The following is a 12592-nucleotide window of genomic DNA, read 5'->3' on the forward strand; positions in this document are numbered from 1 at the left end:
AGCTTAAATAACTTGCCCAATCTATGTCAGGAGGAACTGAAGAGAACCTGGCTCCCTTCTACCCACAAAGCCTCTCCAGCACCCAGTAGGTCTTTCAACTGTTGCTGATTGATTAGCCTGCAGGGATGGAGGGCTTCTGCAAGGGCCATTTGGATATTTCAAACCTCACTGGCCGGCCAGACAACATGCAGTGAGTGGCAGGTGTCTGTACCCAGCTTTCAGCTCATCATCATCTGCAGTTGCCTTGGCAAACGATTTTGTGGGTCTTATACGGCCCGCAGGCCAGACGTTCCCCACCCTTGGATTAGAGGCACGGAGAGCCCCCCACTCCCTCCTCAGAACATCCCAACACAGACACACACCCTGAAACAACAACATTTGTCTTTATTAGGCGTTTCCATGGTAATATTACACAGAGTTCTTAAGGAATAATAAACACGACTTTTTTTTACCATAATTATTTTGCCATTAAGACAGTGGTAAAAAAAAGAGAGGAAAAAAAAAAAAAGCACTGTTTGTCTACACACATGATCAGCTTTAGCACTTACAGCTCCTTCACTCATGGTTCACAATCACAAATCCAAAGGTTAAAATCCAGCTAGTCCGCGATCCTACAAACGTCTTAGAGCATCAAGTCACTGCAGTTAGTCCGTTCCAAATCATTGTCAATTCTCTTAGCATTTACATAGGACATTCATTAAACAGACACAAAAAGCGAGCCGACGGGGAGACATGCTTACATAGCCTGCAAACATCGTTAGGGTTTTTTTTTTTTTTAATTTTCTTTTGCTTGCTTATTTGTGAGCTTTTTATTTTTTAGAACAACCAAAAGAACTGAAACTGTCAGGAACAGGAGAAAAAAAGGGAAGATGAAAGTGAATAGTGAGAGGCTGCCGACACGGCTGAGAATGGAAATAAGACCGGGGCTTTCTCCACCTTGTTCCAATTTCCTTCAAATGCAGGTGATAGAAGAACAACGGTGGGAGGAGGGGAGGAACTAGAAAATATTTTAAGTTAACCAATTACTTTTTTAAAGTGCTTTTTTTTAACTTTAAAAAAAATAGAAAAATAAACAATAAAAACAACCCCAAGTCGATAGGTCTGGACAGATGAATGGACTGGCTACCAAGGACTTACTGCTTATACTCGAACAAAGCAGATCTCTTTTTCTTGAGGTTTTTTAAAGAACCTACAGATACCGTTAAGAAAAACCTGTCGACACACACAGAAATAAATGTCACACTTATCAGGGTAACATTAGAAACCGAGGGGAGGGCAGAGGATTCGGCTAATGGAAACTACACCAAGATACCAAGTCGCTAGGCAGTGCTAAGGTGAGGTGACCCATAGGCTCAAGCATGGCCCATAAAAAGGAAGTTTGCCAGACATTTCCCACCAATGTTGTGTTGTTTGCAAATGTCAACATGCAATGAAGTGCCCTTTGTTTGAAAAAAAGAAATAAAAATGTGGCTCCTCCATTTTGCCAAATAAGAGACTTCCCCGTGTCAGAATTCTCAGAGATTTTGTGTATGTGTGTGTGTTTCTAAGGCCTCTAGGCATTGTTTTCCCACCAAGTTGGCTTCCACAAGATAAAATCGTGGGCACCAGGATGTTCTGCTGGAGCCAGTTCCCAGTGGGCCCTGAACTCTTCCAAAGAAGCCTCCAGGTCAAATTATAAGGGGCTCGGAGGATGCTACCGAACCAGCCTCCAATTCCTCCAGCTGTTCTCTTCTGGTGGCTGGCCCCAGGATGAGTTAGCCCATCCAATTAAATAGGGTGCTCGTGAGACCTTGGGCAGCAGTCGGGGGCCCTTAGTAGGCAGTTCGTTTTATCCAGGGAAAAAACCCACTTTCCAAAGGCACCAAATCTCAACCTCTCACCAGAATCTGGACAGCTCAGTCCGACCCATCCCTGCTCCTGGAAAACACTGAGCCAGACACCAATGGCTACCATGGGCTCCTCGGTGACAACCTGCACAACATGAGCCAACTCGGCACTCGAGTGATGGGGCAGCACCTTGTTTCCCCCGGGCCAGGTTGTTATGGCAACAATGGAAAAGCCAAGGGGCTACTGATAGGGAGAGGCAGCTGGGACAGGGAGAAAAAAGTTGTCTAAAACAAAGACCCATCGTTTCATCTACTGGGTGCTGGAAAGGGCCTTCGAGACTCCCAAATCCAATACCTCCAACTTTCACAAGAAATCAAGGGGCAAATAAGTTAAGTAATAATGGCCAGAGGTGGGATTTGAACCCAGTCCTCTGCTATGAGATCCAGTGCTATCCCCACTGCGCCATGCTGTCTCTCAGAAGCCAATGAGAGAGGAGCAACTTAAAATGTTCTATACAACAAAACAAAAAGCCAGAGAATTTTAAAGAGAGGAGAGAGAGGAACCTCAAAGGATGTACATTGGAGCCAAATCCAGGACAAAGAGAAATTACGTGAAGCATCCTGTCAGGAGCTGAGCCAGACTGAAATGTCCCAATGTCAACAGACGTGGTCTGGAGCCAACTGGGCGGGGACTGCTGGTCTACCAACTTCACTCAACTGTCAAACACTTTCTCAACTCGTGGACATTCTGAACCCAAGTTAATATTTGATCGGGTCTTCCAACGTCACATTTTAACCACTTTCCCCAACCTTCCCCCCTTCCTCCTTGTGGGGGAGAAAAAAAAGGCAGCTCTCAGGTAATTCACTTCATCCCTCCCTTAGGAAAAGAAAGATGTTCATGAGAACAACAGGGATCCTGGATGAAAACCACTCTCTCCGTGGCAGGGACTGGTTCCGACTTTTTGTTTTGCATCCTTGTGGTGTCAGGCCACATCCTGTCTCTGGAGTCAGTGTGTGAACATGTATGTAATGCTATCAGAAGTGGATAAACATGGGTGAGCAAAATCGGTAACATCAGGGTTAAGGAGGACTGAGTGTGGGGCTCAGAAGTAAGCCCCATGGACTGACTGCCCCACAGTAACTATCACAGGCTCTAAAAAATAATAATAATAATAATAAACAAAACCCAATGTCCTCAGGTGCCCCACCCCTCACCCCCCTTGCCCAGTCTGCTACTGCTGCTCCACGACGGGGGGGCTCTAGCCCAAGCTGGTGATGTTGGCGCGGCCGCCCGGGGGAGCCACGATGCGCTGGGTGGTACGGCGAGGGATGTTGTCATCGATCTGGGCACCTGGAGGGAGGAGAAGAAAAGGAGGGAGACGGGGTTAAAGAGAGTCCCAGGAGCTTCCTCCCTCTGCGCCAGCTGATCCGGAACACGGCACTAGCCTGATCAGACCTCAGTCTCCCTATCAGTAAAGCCCCCAACAGATGGCCCAGACTGATATTTAATGGCTATGATTTGTGAATTAATCGAGAATTAATTTGTGCCACATTATGTGCCAGGGATAGTGGGGCTGGGTACTGGGAATAGAGCTGGAAAGTCTGAAACAACTCCTCTTTCTCATTCAAAAGGTAGTTATACGGTGAGGTCCAGAAAAGGGTTCGTGTAGATCTTGTCTGAACCGAGTCTTGAAGGAAATCAAGGATTTTAAGAGATGAGAAGGTGGAAGAACCACGTCCCGAACACGTGCCCATGAACACTTTCTCTTTAGTGACTCTTCATTCATCAGCACTGACTTACTCTGGCTTGTCTTGGGTCCTAGAGAGGCAGCCTGACCTAATCCAAAGAAAAGTTATCTTCCCTTGGAGGCAAGTAACACGAGGAGTCAAAGATTCTGAAAGCACTTCATCCATAAAACGGGGGCAAGAATAATCTTGAGAGGCAATCCCTGCCTGTCAGGGTTGCTATGATAAAAGCAATTTGTTAGTTTTAATAAACTACATGGATGGAAGTGGTACGAAGATCACTATAGAAAAGTCACAGAATATATTTAACAAGTTTTGTTTTTCTGGCTTTCTCAATTAGTGGCAAAGGGAAGAAGGAAAGGAAAGAATTTAAAACTGAAAATAGAATTGTTTTTAATCAAGGGGAAAAGTAACACAAAGGAAGAAAAAATGCATCCCCAGATTTCTTGTCCTTTCCTTTTCCAAATGTAAATCTGTGACTTCCCCACAGTCCCACAGCTTCAATCAACAATCACTCAAGGAACATTTATTAAGCACCTCAGACTGTTCCAAATAGTGAGAGGAGCCGGTGTCCCAAAGAGTTGAGAGTTATTTCTCCTCCCATTTTCCAAATGTAAAACTGTTCCCTTCCCATAATCCCACAGCTTCAATCAATAATCACTCAATGAGCATTTATTAAGCACCTCAGACTGTTCCAAATAGTGAGAGGGATGTTCCAAATAGTGGAGAGTTACAAGTGCCATCTGCCATCCTTGCTACTTGATTTTCTTTAATGTTTTAAGTAATTATTTTTAGCATTTATCTGAGACAATTTTGCTCGGTGTTTTAAATAAAGATCTGTAGCATTTATTTTCTATTTGAGACAATTTTGTTTAAGTATTTTTTTTAATAGTAAGCATTAAAAGAACACTTGAAAGCCTGCAAAGTATCTGACAAATATCTCATTTTATCATCACAAAATATCATGTTGGGAAGGAGAGTAGTTGGAGGAGCGATGTGTCAAAAAGAAAAGGTATAAGCCTTGGAGAAAGAATCTCTGAGAAAGGCAACATGGCCCAGGGGAAAGAGTACTGGCTCTGGAAAGTTCAAATCCCAGCTTCCCCACTTACTACTAAACTGACATGAGGCAAGTAACCTCATCTCACAGGTCTGTTTTTTTCATGTGTAAAATGAAAGGGCTGTTAGTATAGATATGTAAGATGCCTACTATCTGCTGGGCTGAATGACATGAGATTAAAAGATCTTTTGAAGATCCTTGGAAGTTCTAGAATCCATGATCCTTTAGGAGTATGTCAATTCCCCTTTCTGGGCTTCCATTCCCTCACTATGAAATGAGATGGGCTAGGTGGATCCAGAAGATGCTGTTCAGGTCCACACCTATCGCCTCTACAGAGCCCCAGGTGACTTATTTGGAGTCAAAGCTTTCCAAAGCACATGGCCGGGGGCTGGACTCCTGTTGCCCCCGTTTTCTTGGGCAGTTATGGACTCTGGTTTAATTTCTATTTACTGATAATCGGGAGAGAGTGGGGTTTCACTGCTAGGAAGTAGAGCCTTGAATCTGGAAGACAGCAGCCCAAACCTCTAAGACTTATTAGCAGAGTGAGCTGGAACAAAAGACAAGTCTCCAGGCCTCAGTTTCTGTAAAACGGAGACATCTGTAGCCTCTAACTCACATTGTCGTCATGCTCTGATCAGAATATGTACCAGGGGTCCTCAAACTACAGCCCACGGGCCAGATGCGGCAGCTGAGGACGTTTATCCCCCTCCCCCAGGGCTATGAAGTTTCTTTATTTAAAGGCCCAGAAAACAAAGTTTTTGTTTTTACTATAGTCCGGCCCTCCAACAGTCTGAGGGACAGTGAACTGGCCCCCTGTTTTAAAAGTTTGAGGACCCCTGATGTACACAAAGAGCTTGTTGTCACCTAATATGATTAGTATTAAAAGCTCCTTAAGTGGCAAAAGGAAGAATATATAATGATCTGATTCGAACTCCATGGAATTGGAAATGGAGTAAAAGTCATCAGATGTCTCTAATTCTATCAGATGAGATAACGTATATACCAATGCTAGCTATTATTAAAAGAGGGATTGTCTCAAGGAGGAGGAAGAAAAGAAAAGGATCCTCATAACTAGAAGCCATCTGGCCCAAGGTAAACCTGAATCATCAAGACTCTCTACATTTTCCCCAGCAAATCACTGTTTGGCTTTCAGGTAAAGGATTCTAATGTTGTACACGGTAACTGCAAGATGATGATCCACCGTGATGGACTTGGCTCTTTCACCAATGCAGGGATTCAAGGCAGTTGCAATCGACTTGGGATGAGAAATGCCATCTGCATTCAGAGACAGAACTGTGGAGAATGATTATGGAGAGAAGCGCAGTATTTTCCCTTTTTGTTTGTTTGTTTATCGTGTTTTTGTTTTCCCTTCTGGTCTGATTTTTCTTGCACAAGACAAATATGGAAATGTATTTAAAAGGATTGCATATATTTAACCTCAATCAGATGTATTGTTGTCTTGGGAAAGGAAGGGAGGGAGGGAGAAAAATTGGGAACACAGTCTTACAAAATGAATGTTGAAAACTATATTTACATGTATTTGGAAAATAAAATACTATTGGAAATTTAAAAAATTCTAATGTTGAGAAACTTACTCCCTACTAAAGCAGCTGCTCTCAAAAACATGGAGTCCTAAGAGTTTCTTTGATCACCTCCCCTTTTCCTTTCTCCCCAAATACATTAGAAAGCTAGCAAAATTTCCTTCTCAAGGACACATTCTCTGCTGGCTCCTTTTTAGGGTTTCCAGCTATGAGAACCTTCCCGCTATTTCTATACTATCCTATAATCTAGGTACATACCGGATCATACCCAGCATTCACCTCTTTATTTATGGCAAATTCTAATTTAATCAGGGCAAGCTTCCCTCAAATTCCTACAACTTCTACTTTGCCTTTCTCACTGGCCAGACTCGGGTGCAATGAGCAGTTCCCTCATGATTTACCTCCAAAAAGTATCAGCTACTTTGTCTCCAACAAAGTTTGGCAGATACTTGCCTAGGTAAAGTCCCCAAATAGGTTTATTCTGTCTCTGTGGCAAGTAGCAAGTACCACGGGGCACTGGGATTAGAATAGCTGTGGGACTCTGAGCTAGTCACTTAATTGCTGTTTGCTTCAGTTTGCAAAATGGAGATAATAAGAGCACCTGCCTTCCAAGGATGTTGTGAAAATCAAATGGGACAATATGTGTAAAAAGTATTTAACACAGAACTTAGTACACAAAGTAAGAGCTATATAATTGTCCATCCTTTTCCATAATAATAATAACAATAATAATAACTCTTTGAAACATGTTTTTTATGATTTACAAAATATTTTCCTCATTACTTAATTTTTAATTTTTGATAATTATTTCAATAATCGGTTTCCATTGCAAAGGACCTTTGTAAAATGGGCAAACGCTATTGGTGGATGCCAGAGCCCACGGGAGAGACCTGAGAAATCTCCAGCTACTCTAACCCTGAGGGAGGGTGAATGAAACCCACCTGGCCTTCAGGTAGTAAGGCACTTGGTAATATTGTAGTTACTGTCCCAGGTACCAATAGCAACTTCCCAATATCTAGAACTGATAGTGACCGATCACATATGGGATGGATTGTCTTGTGAAGGAGGGATTATTAGTCTTGCTCTATTTGGCCTCAGAGGGCAGGACCAGGAACATTGGGGAAAGGTAGGGGAGCTTAAAAATGGCATATTTAATGCAAAATGCATAGGAAAACTTCTAAGTAACTAGAGTTGTCCTAAAGTGGAACAGCAGCCTTGAGAAGAGGTGCACCACGGCTGCACTCCCACAGAGGACTTTATTGAAAAGTTGGTTAACTACTAATCAAACAGGTTGTAGTGAGGATTATTTGAAGGGACCATGAAGACCCTCCGTGGTCTTAAAATTCTGGGATTCTGGGATTTGTATTTCAAGAAAATAATAAAAGCAATAACTATTTCTCATATCTTCTAGCATATTAAGATTGACAAAAATATTTTCTTCAGAAAAGCCCAATAAGGGAAGAACTGAAAGTATTTTTACAAGTAAACAAACTTAAGTTCTTGAAGACTACATGACTCCACCATGATGACATGGCTGGTACTGGCTGGACTGGAATTAACAGAATTCTGGTGACTTTTTGAGTTTATAGTCATGATGCCAGAGGCCCCATTTTATCTAAACTTTGTAACTTCCTCAGAATTTGCCAAAATGATTGATTATAGTAAACCCTTAACAAATGATTTTTGAATCAATTAGGGATGGATAGTGGCAGGATGGATGAATGGATGCATGAATAGAAGGATGAAAGGATGAATGGCAGGATGGATAAATGGATGTATAAATGGAAGGATGAATGTCTGGATGGATGCACAGATGGAAAGATGGATGGAAGGATGGATGGATAGATGGATGCAAAGATGCACAGATGGAAAGATGGATGGAAGGATGGATGGATAGATGGATGCAAAGATGCACAGATGGAAAGATGGATGGAAGGATGGATAGATGGCTGTATAGATGGAAGCATGGATGTCTGGATGGATGGATGGCTGAACCCCAACCCTTGCCAAAGACTTCCCCCAGCAGATAATAAACGTTTGTTGACTGATCGCCCAAACCCACACTAATCCACAACTCTTCCGACGGGCGCATCAAAGTCCCTCGAGTGGAAAACAGAGGCTCTAACTTTTGGAGAAGAGTCACTTTGTGCTGAGTCCTTACCGGACAAGCTGAATCCAGACTGGTGCAGGTTCCGGACGGGCGGGGCCTGCTGTTTGGCAGGAGAAGTCTTGGCGGAGGAGGCCGGAGTCACGGTCTTGGGCGTCACGGACACTTCGCACACCGGCCCGTCGTAGAGGCCCCGGGGAACACCCCTCAGCTCTGCCAACTGAGAACACAAGAGCCAGTTAGCTGGGGCCCAAGAACCAGGGTTTTCCGAGGCAAGGGAGCCGGGGCTCCCTCATCCAGGTCTTCTCCTGGGGGGGAAAGGGGGAACCTCTCTGGATGAGGATGAAAGGCCGGGTCTGATTGGCTGACTGGCCACAAGCCTGGGATGCCTACATGGTCCCCAGAGGGGAGGATGTAAAAGAAATCCACGCAGGTACAAGATGGGCCAGCAGGTGGCGGGCTTTCACCACCATGTTCCTCACTCAGCCACTCCATAACTGACTCAGAGAGCTTGGGAGAGTGGAATAAACGTTTCGGGATTAAAAGGAGATTTTGCCCTTTAAGATTTCCTGTCAGAAGTACTTCGCCTCCAAACTCATGTATTATTTAAGGGATTCTCTGTCCCAAAGGATGGTCTCTCCTTCCTACCAGAAGGAGCCACTGACAATAACTTCCATTAGACTGTAAGCCCCTTGAGGGCAGGGATGCTCTTGGACTGTTCCCGTATCCCCAGTGCTTAGCCCACAGCAGCCCACAGTAGGCATTAGATAAAATATTGATTAATGTCTGAGCCTCATCCCTATTTTTATTTATTTTTAACATTAACATCTTTTTTACTTGTTTATTTTTATTTTTTATTTCTTTCTTTGTAGATTTTTATTTTTTCTGAGGTCATCCCAGCTCCATTTCTGTGAACTTCCATCCCTAAATGAAGCAGAGGGAATCCATTGTGGAACATATACCCCTCCCCCACCTCTGGAAGTCACCATAATCCTTAGAAATGGAGATCTGGGCAAGCCTTAGTCCCCTTCCCGGTCCTCCTGACTGACCCACAACTATTGGCTATGGTTAGATATTCTCCTGTCTAAAGGCAGCAAAGAAACTCCAGCTTCTGGGATCAGAACTCACCATTTCACAAAAATTGCTGGAAAACTGGAAAATAAAGTCAGCATGGATCTGGGCCGGAGGTTTCCAGTCTCTGTCATACTTAGGCCCTTAGGAGGGAGACTAGATCTCCCAGGGAGGAAATCCTCTCTACCAAAGCAGGCGGCAACTGGGCAGCCGGTGTGGCCATCCCGGCACTTGGACACACGTTTCAGACGATAACCCTAAAACCGGGACATACCGTGCTAATTTCTAAGCCTTTTTACAGCCAAGGGAAACAGAGGCCAGAGAGTCAAAATGATTTGCACAGAATCAAGCCCTCCTTTCTCTACAAAGACCCTCGGTCCCAGAGGCAGACTCTGACAGCAATCTTACTGCAATGAATAAGCCAAATGGGTAGGCAAAGTTGGGACTATCTGCCCGGGTCTGAATGGCTACCGGCAAAGAGTCACTGCGTCCTGCAAGCCCAGAGCCTTCCCACCCGAGGATCCCCAGTGACTCACCCGGCTCCGGGCCTTGATGCGCTTGTAAACGAAGTCGGGGAAAGGTTTGCGGGGGATGTAGCGGCCCGATCCCTCAGTCACGTGGAGGTTGCCATCCTCCAAGACGATCTTCCCCTGGCTGATGACCACCAGTGGGGAGCCTCGGCATTCCATGCCCTCGAAGATGTTGTACTCGAGAGACTGGGGGAAGAGAGAGCACCCATAGCGTTAGAGCAGAACCAGGAGCTCTGCATTCAGTTACTCCATCATCCAGCGGCCCATTGAGTAAATAAAGAGAATACAGGAGATCCTGTAAATAGACCCAGCTTATTACTACGTAATTCTACGTGAAGAAATCAGTATAGCTCTCTGGTGCCTCAGTTTCCCCAGTTATAAATCTGAAAAAAAAAAACTTTAACCTTCAGAACACAATTAGAGCTAAATGAGCTTTGGATCATTCAGGCCAAATATTCCCTTCAGACAACAGGGGAAGGGAAAGTGAAAGATTCAAACTCAGGGTCCAATATATATCTAAGCCATACTGCTCCCTCAGCACCTAACCCAGTGTTCCGCATACAGCAGGTGCTAAACAAATATTTACCAGAATTGTTCTTTCCATCCATCGCACTCTCTTTTGCTTCTTAATTTGGCGAGTCCTTTTATTCAACAAACTTGCTCATTTATTCAACAAACACTTATTAAGCCCCGCCAGTCACGGTGCTTTTTAGGGGTACAAAGACAGATGTGAAAGTCCCTGCCCTCATGATGCTTTCATTCTATTGGAGGGAAATAACACATGCACATATAAGTTTAAACAAATCCAAGACTTTGGGGGACACGGGGCAACACAGGAATCTGATTTGCTGAACTGTGCACACTTTCTACAAGGGCTCTGTTAGTTCTATTTTCTCTTTTAAAGTGAAGGAGGAATAAAGGAGAGAGAAAAAATAAATCCTTGCTAAATAAAAAATTCATGACAAAGAAATTCAGAGGGAAGGGGAAGAGCTGCTAGCTCATCTTCAAAGGTCCAAAGACTCTGTTTTATCCCAGAGGGGACAGAGTTCCCCTTTGGAGCTTTGGATCACAGGAGGCTCAGACCCGGCTTCAGGGACAACCCACTAGCAGCTTCGTGGAGGATGGATTGGAAGGACGGAGCCTGGAGGAAATGGGATGGATTAGGTTATTGTGAGAGTCTGCATGAGACACTGTTTGGAGTTACGTGGAGAGGGGACAGATCTGAAAGTCACTGGGGAAGTGGAACGTGGGATGAGGAGGGAAAGGGGAAGTAGGAGAGAGGATGCCACGGCTGCCAACCTGGATGCCCAGAATGGCTACAGAAATGGGAAAGTCCGGAGTGGAGGCGGGTTATGGGGGAAGATCAGGAGCTCCCAGGCTTCCGCCCCAGCCTCGCCTGCTTCCCGTGGCCTCGTTAGAACGTGGTTAAGCCGAAAGCAAAGCGAAGCCCCAAATGAAAGGATTGTGGCGGCTTAAGAGAGCCGTCTTCGCCCAAATGTCTGAGCTCGCTGAATGCCAAGAAAAACAGAGTGTGGCCCTGTGGCTCCGAGCTCGCCCTAGGCAACGGGGCCACATCTGCCCGAGCTCTTGGGAAACACTGCTGGCTCTGTGTGTGAGCACAGGGACTGGGGGGGGAGAGAAAAAGGGGGGGGGAGGAAAGTTATCTGGGACACAGAAATCGCCGCACAGGGCAGCCCAATGCCGCTCGACAGAGTCACACCCAGAGCGGCCCAGGGGTCATGTCCGTCGCTCGCCTTTTAGTCTGGCAACATGATCTGGGCCAGCTGCCTAATCTCCCTCTCCCACCTCCATGTACTTGCACAGGCTGTCCCTCCTCCAAACGCTCCCTTCTCACCAGGTTGCTTAGAATCTGAACTTCCCTTAAAGTTCACCTTTGGTGCTTTGAGAAAAGTGCAGTGCCCAGCGTGCTGGAGTGGGGTTCAAATTCAGCCTCAGATTCTCACTAGTATGTGACCCTTAGGGGAGTCAAACCTCTGTTTGCCTCAGTTTCCTCACCTGTAAAATGGGAATAACAATGACACCCACCTCCCAAGGATATAATCTAATGAGATCACATTTATTATGAGATATAGCACTTCATACAGTAGGTGCTACATAAATGCTCATTGTCTTCTCTCTTGATGCTTCATTTTAGTGCCTTCCTTCTGCTGTGTATCTCCAAGTTATCCCATAAATATCCTTTTCATATTGTTTGCATGTTGTTTCCCCCATTGTTAGCCAAGAACGGGAAATGTCATTTAGCCTTCTTGGAACCCCCCATGCCGGTGTTTACTAAATGTTTACGGCCTCACTAATGTCATCTATTCCCCTAGCAATTAATTCTTCTCTCACTTCTCCAATTATCTCGAATTTACTCAGCTGCTCACATTTGCAGACTCACAAGCCCCCGCCTCCTCCGACAGAAGGCAATCCCCCGGGGGACAAGGGCTACCAACTCTCCATCTCTGTGCCCCTCGTCTAGCGCTCGATCCGTTGCTCATGGGGGCCAGCGAACATGTGCCGAGCTGAAGAGAACGGGCCTTTCCCAGGGTCCCCCCCCCCCCAGGATGCGGACGCTCAGACGGGCAGCTTCTATTTTGCAAACCGGCCGGGGTTTCAGTTGAACCTGGAGAACTAAACATTCCAGCAAGATGACTGCAGCCATGCAAACGAGCCCGAGCCCCAAAGGCCGCAAGCCTGAAAGCCATTACGCC

General features: G+C 45.3%; 1 protein-coding gene across 2 annotated transcripts in view; it reads right to left on the minus strand.

Moving 5' to 3' along the window:
- Positions 1 to 364: 364 nt before the first annotated feature.
- DPYSL2 (dihydropyrimidinase like 2) overlaps positions 365 to 12592 on the minus strand; it is a 144161-nt gene continuing 131933 nt past the window's right edge. For both annotated transcript variants that reach the window (XM_051974153.1, XM_051974154.1), the window contains exons 12-14: positions 9885 to 10064; positions 8332 to 8497; positions 365 to 3177 (exon numbers count right to left, since the gene is read on the minus strand). In XM_051974153.1, coding sequence (XP_051830113.1) covers positions 3086 to 3177; positions 8332 to 8497; positions 9885 to 10064 — 438 coding nt within the window. In that variant the 3' untranslated portion in view covers positions 365 to 3085. The remainder of the gene's footprint in view (positions 3178 to 8331; positions 8498 to 9884; positions 10065 to 12592) is intronic.

This window comes from Antechinus flavipes, chromosome 2 (assembly GCF_016432865.1).
Source record: "Antechinus flavipes isolate AdamAnt ecotype Samford, QLD, Australia chromosome 2, AdamAnt_v2, whole genome shotgun sequence".
NCBI classification, from domain to species: domain Eukaryota; kingdom Metazoa; phylum Chordata; class Mammalia; order Dasyuromorphia; family Dasyuridae; genus Antechinus; species Antechinus flavipes.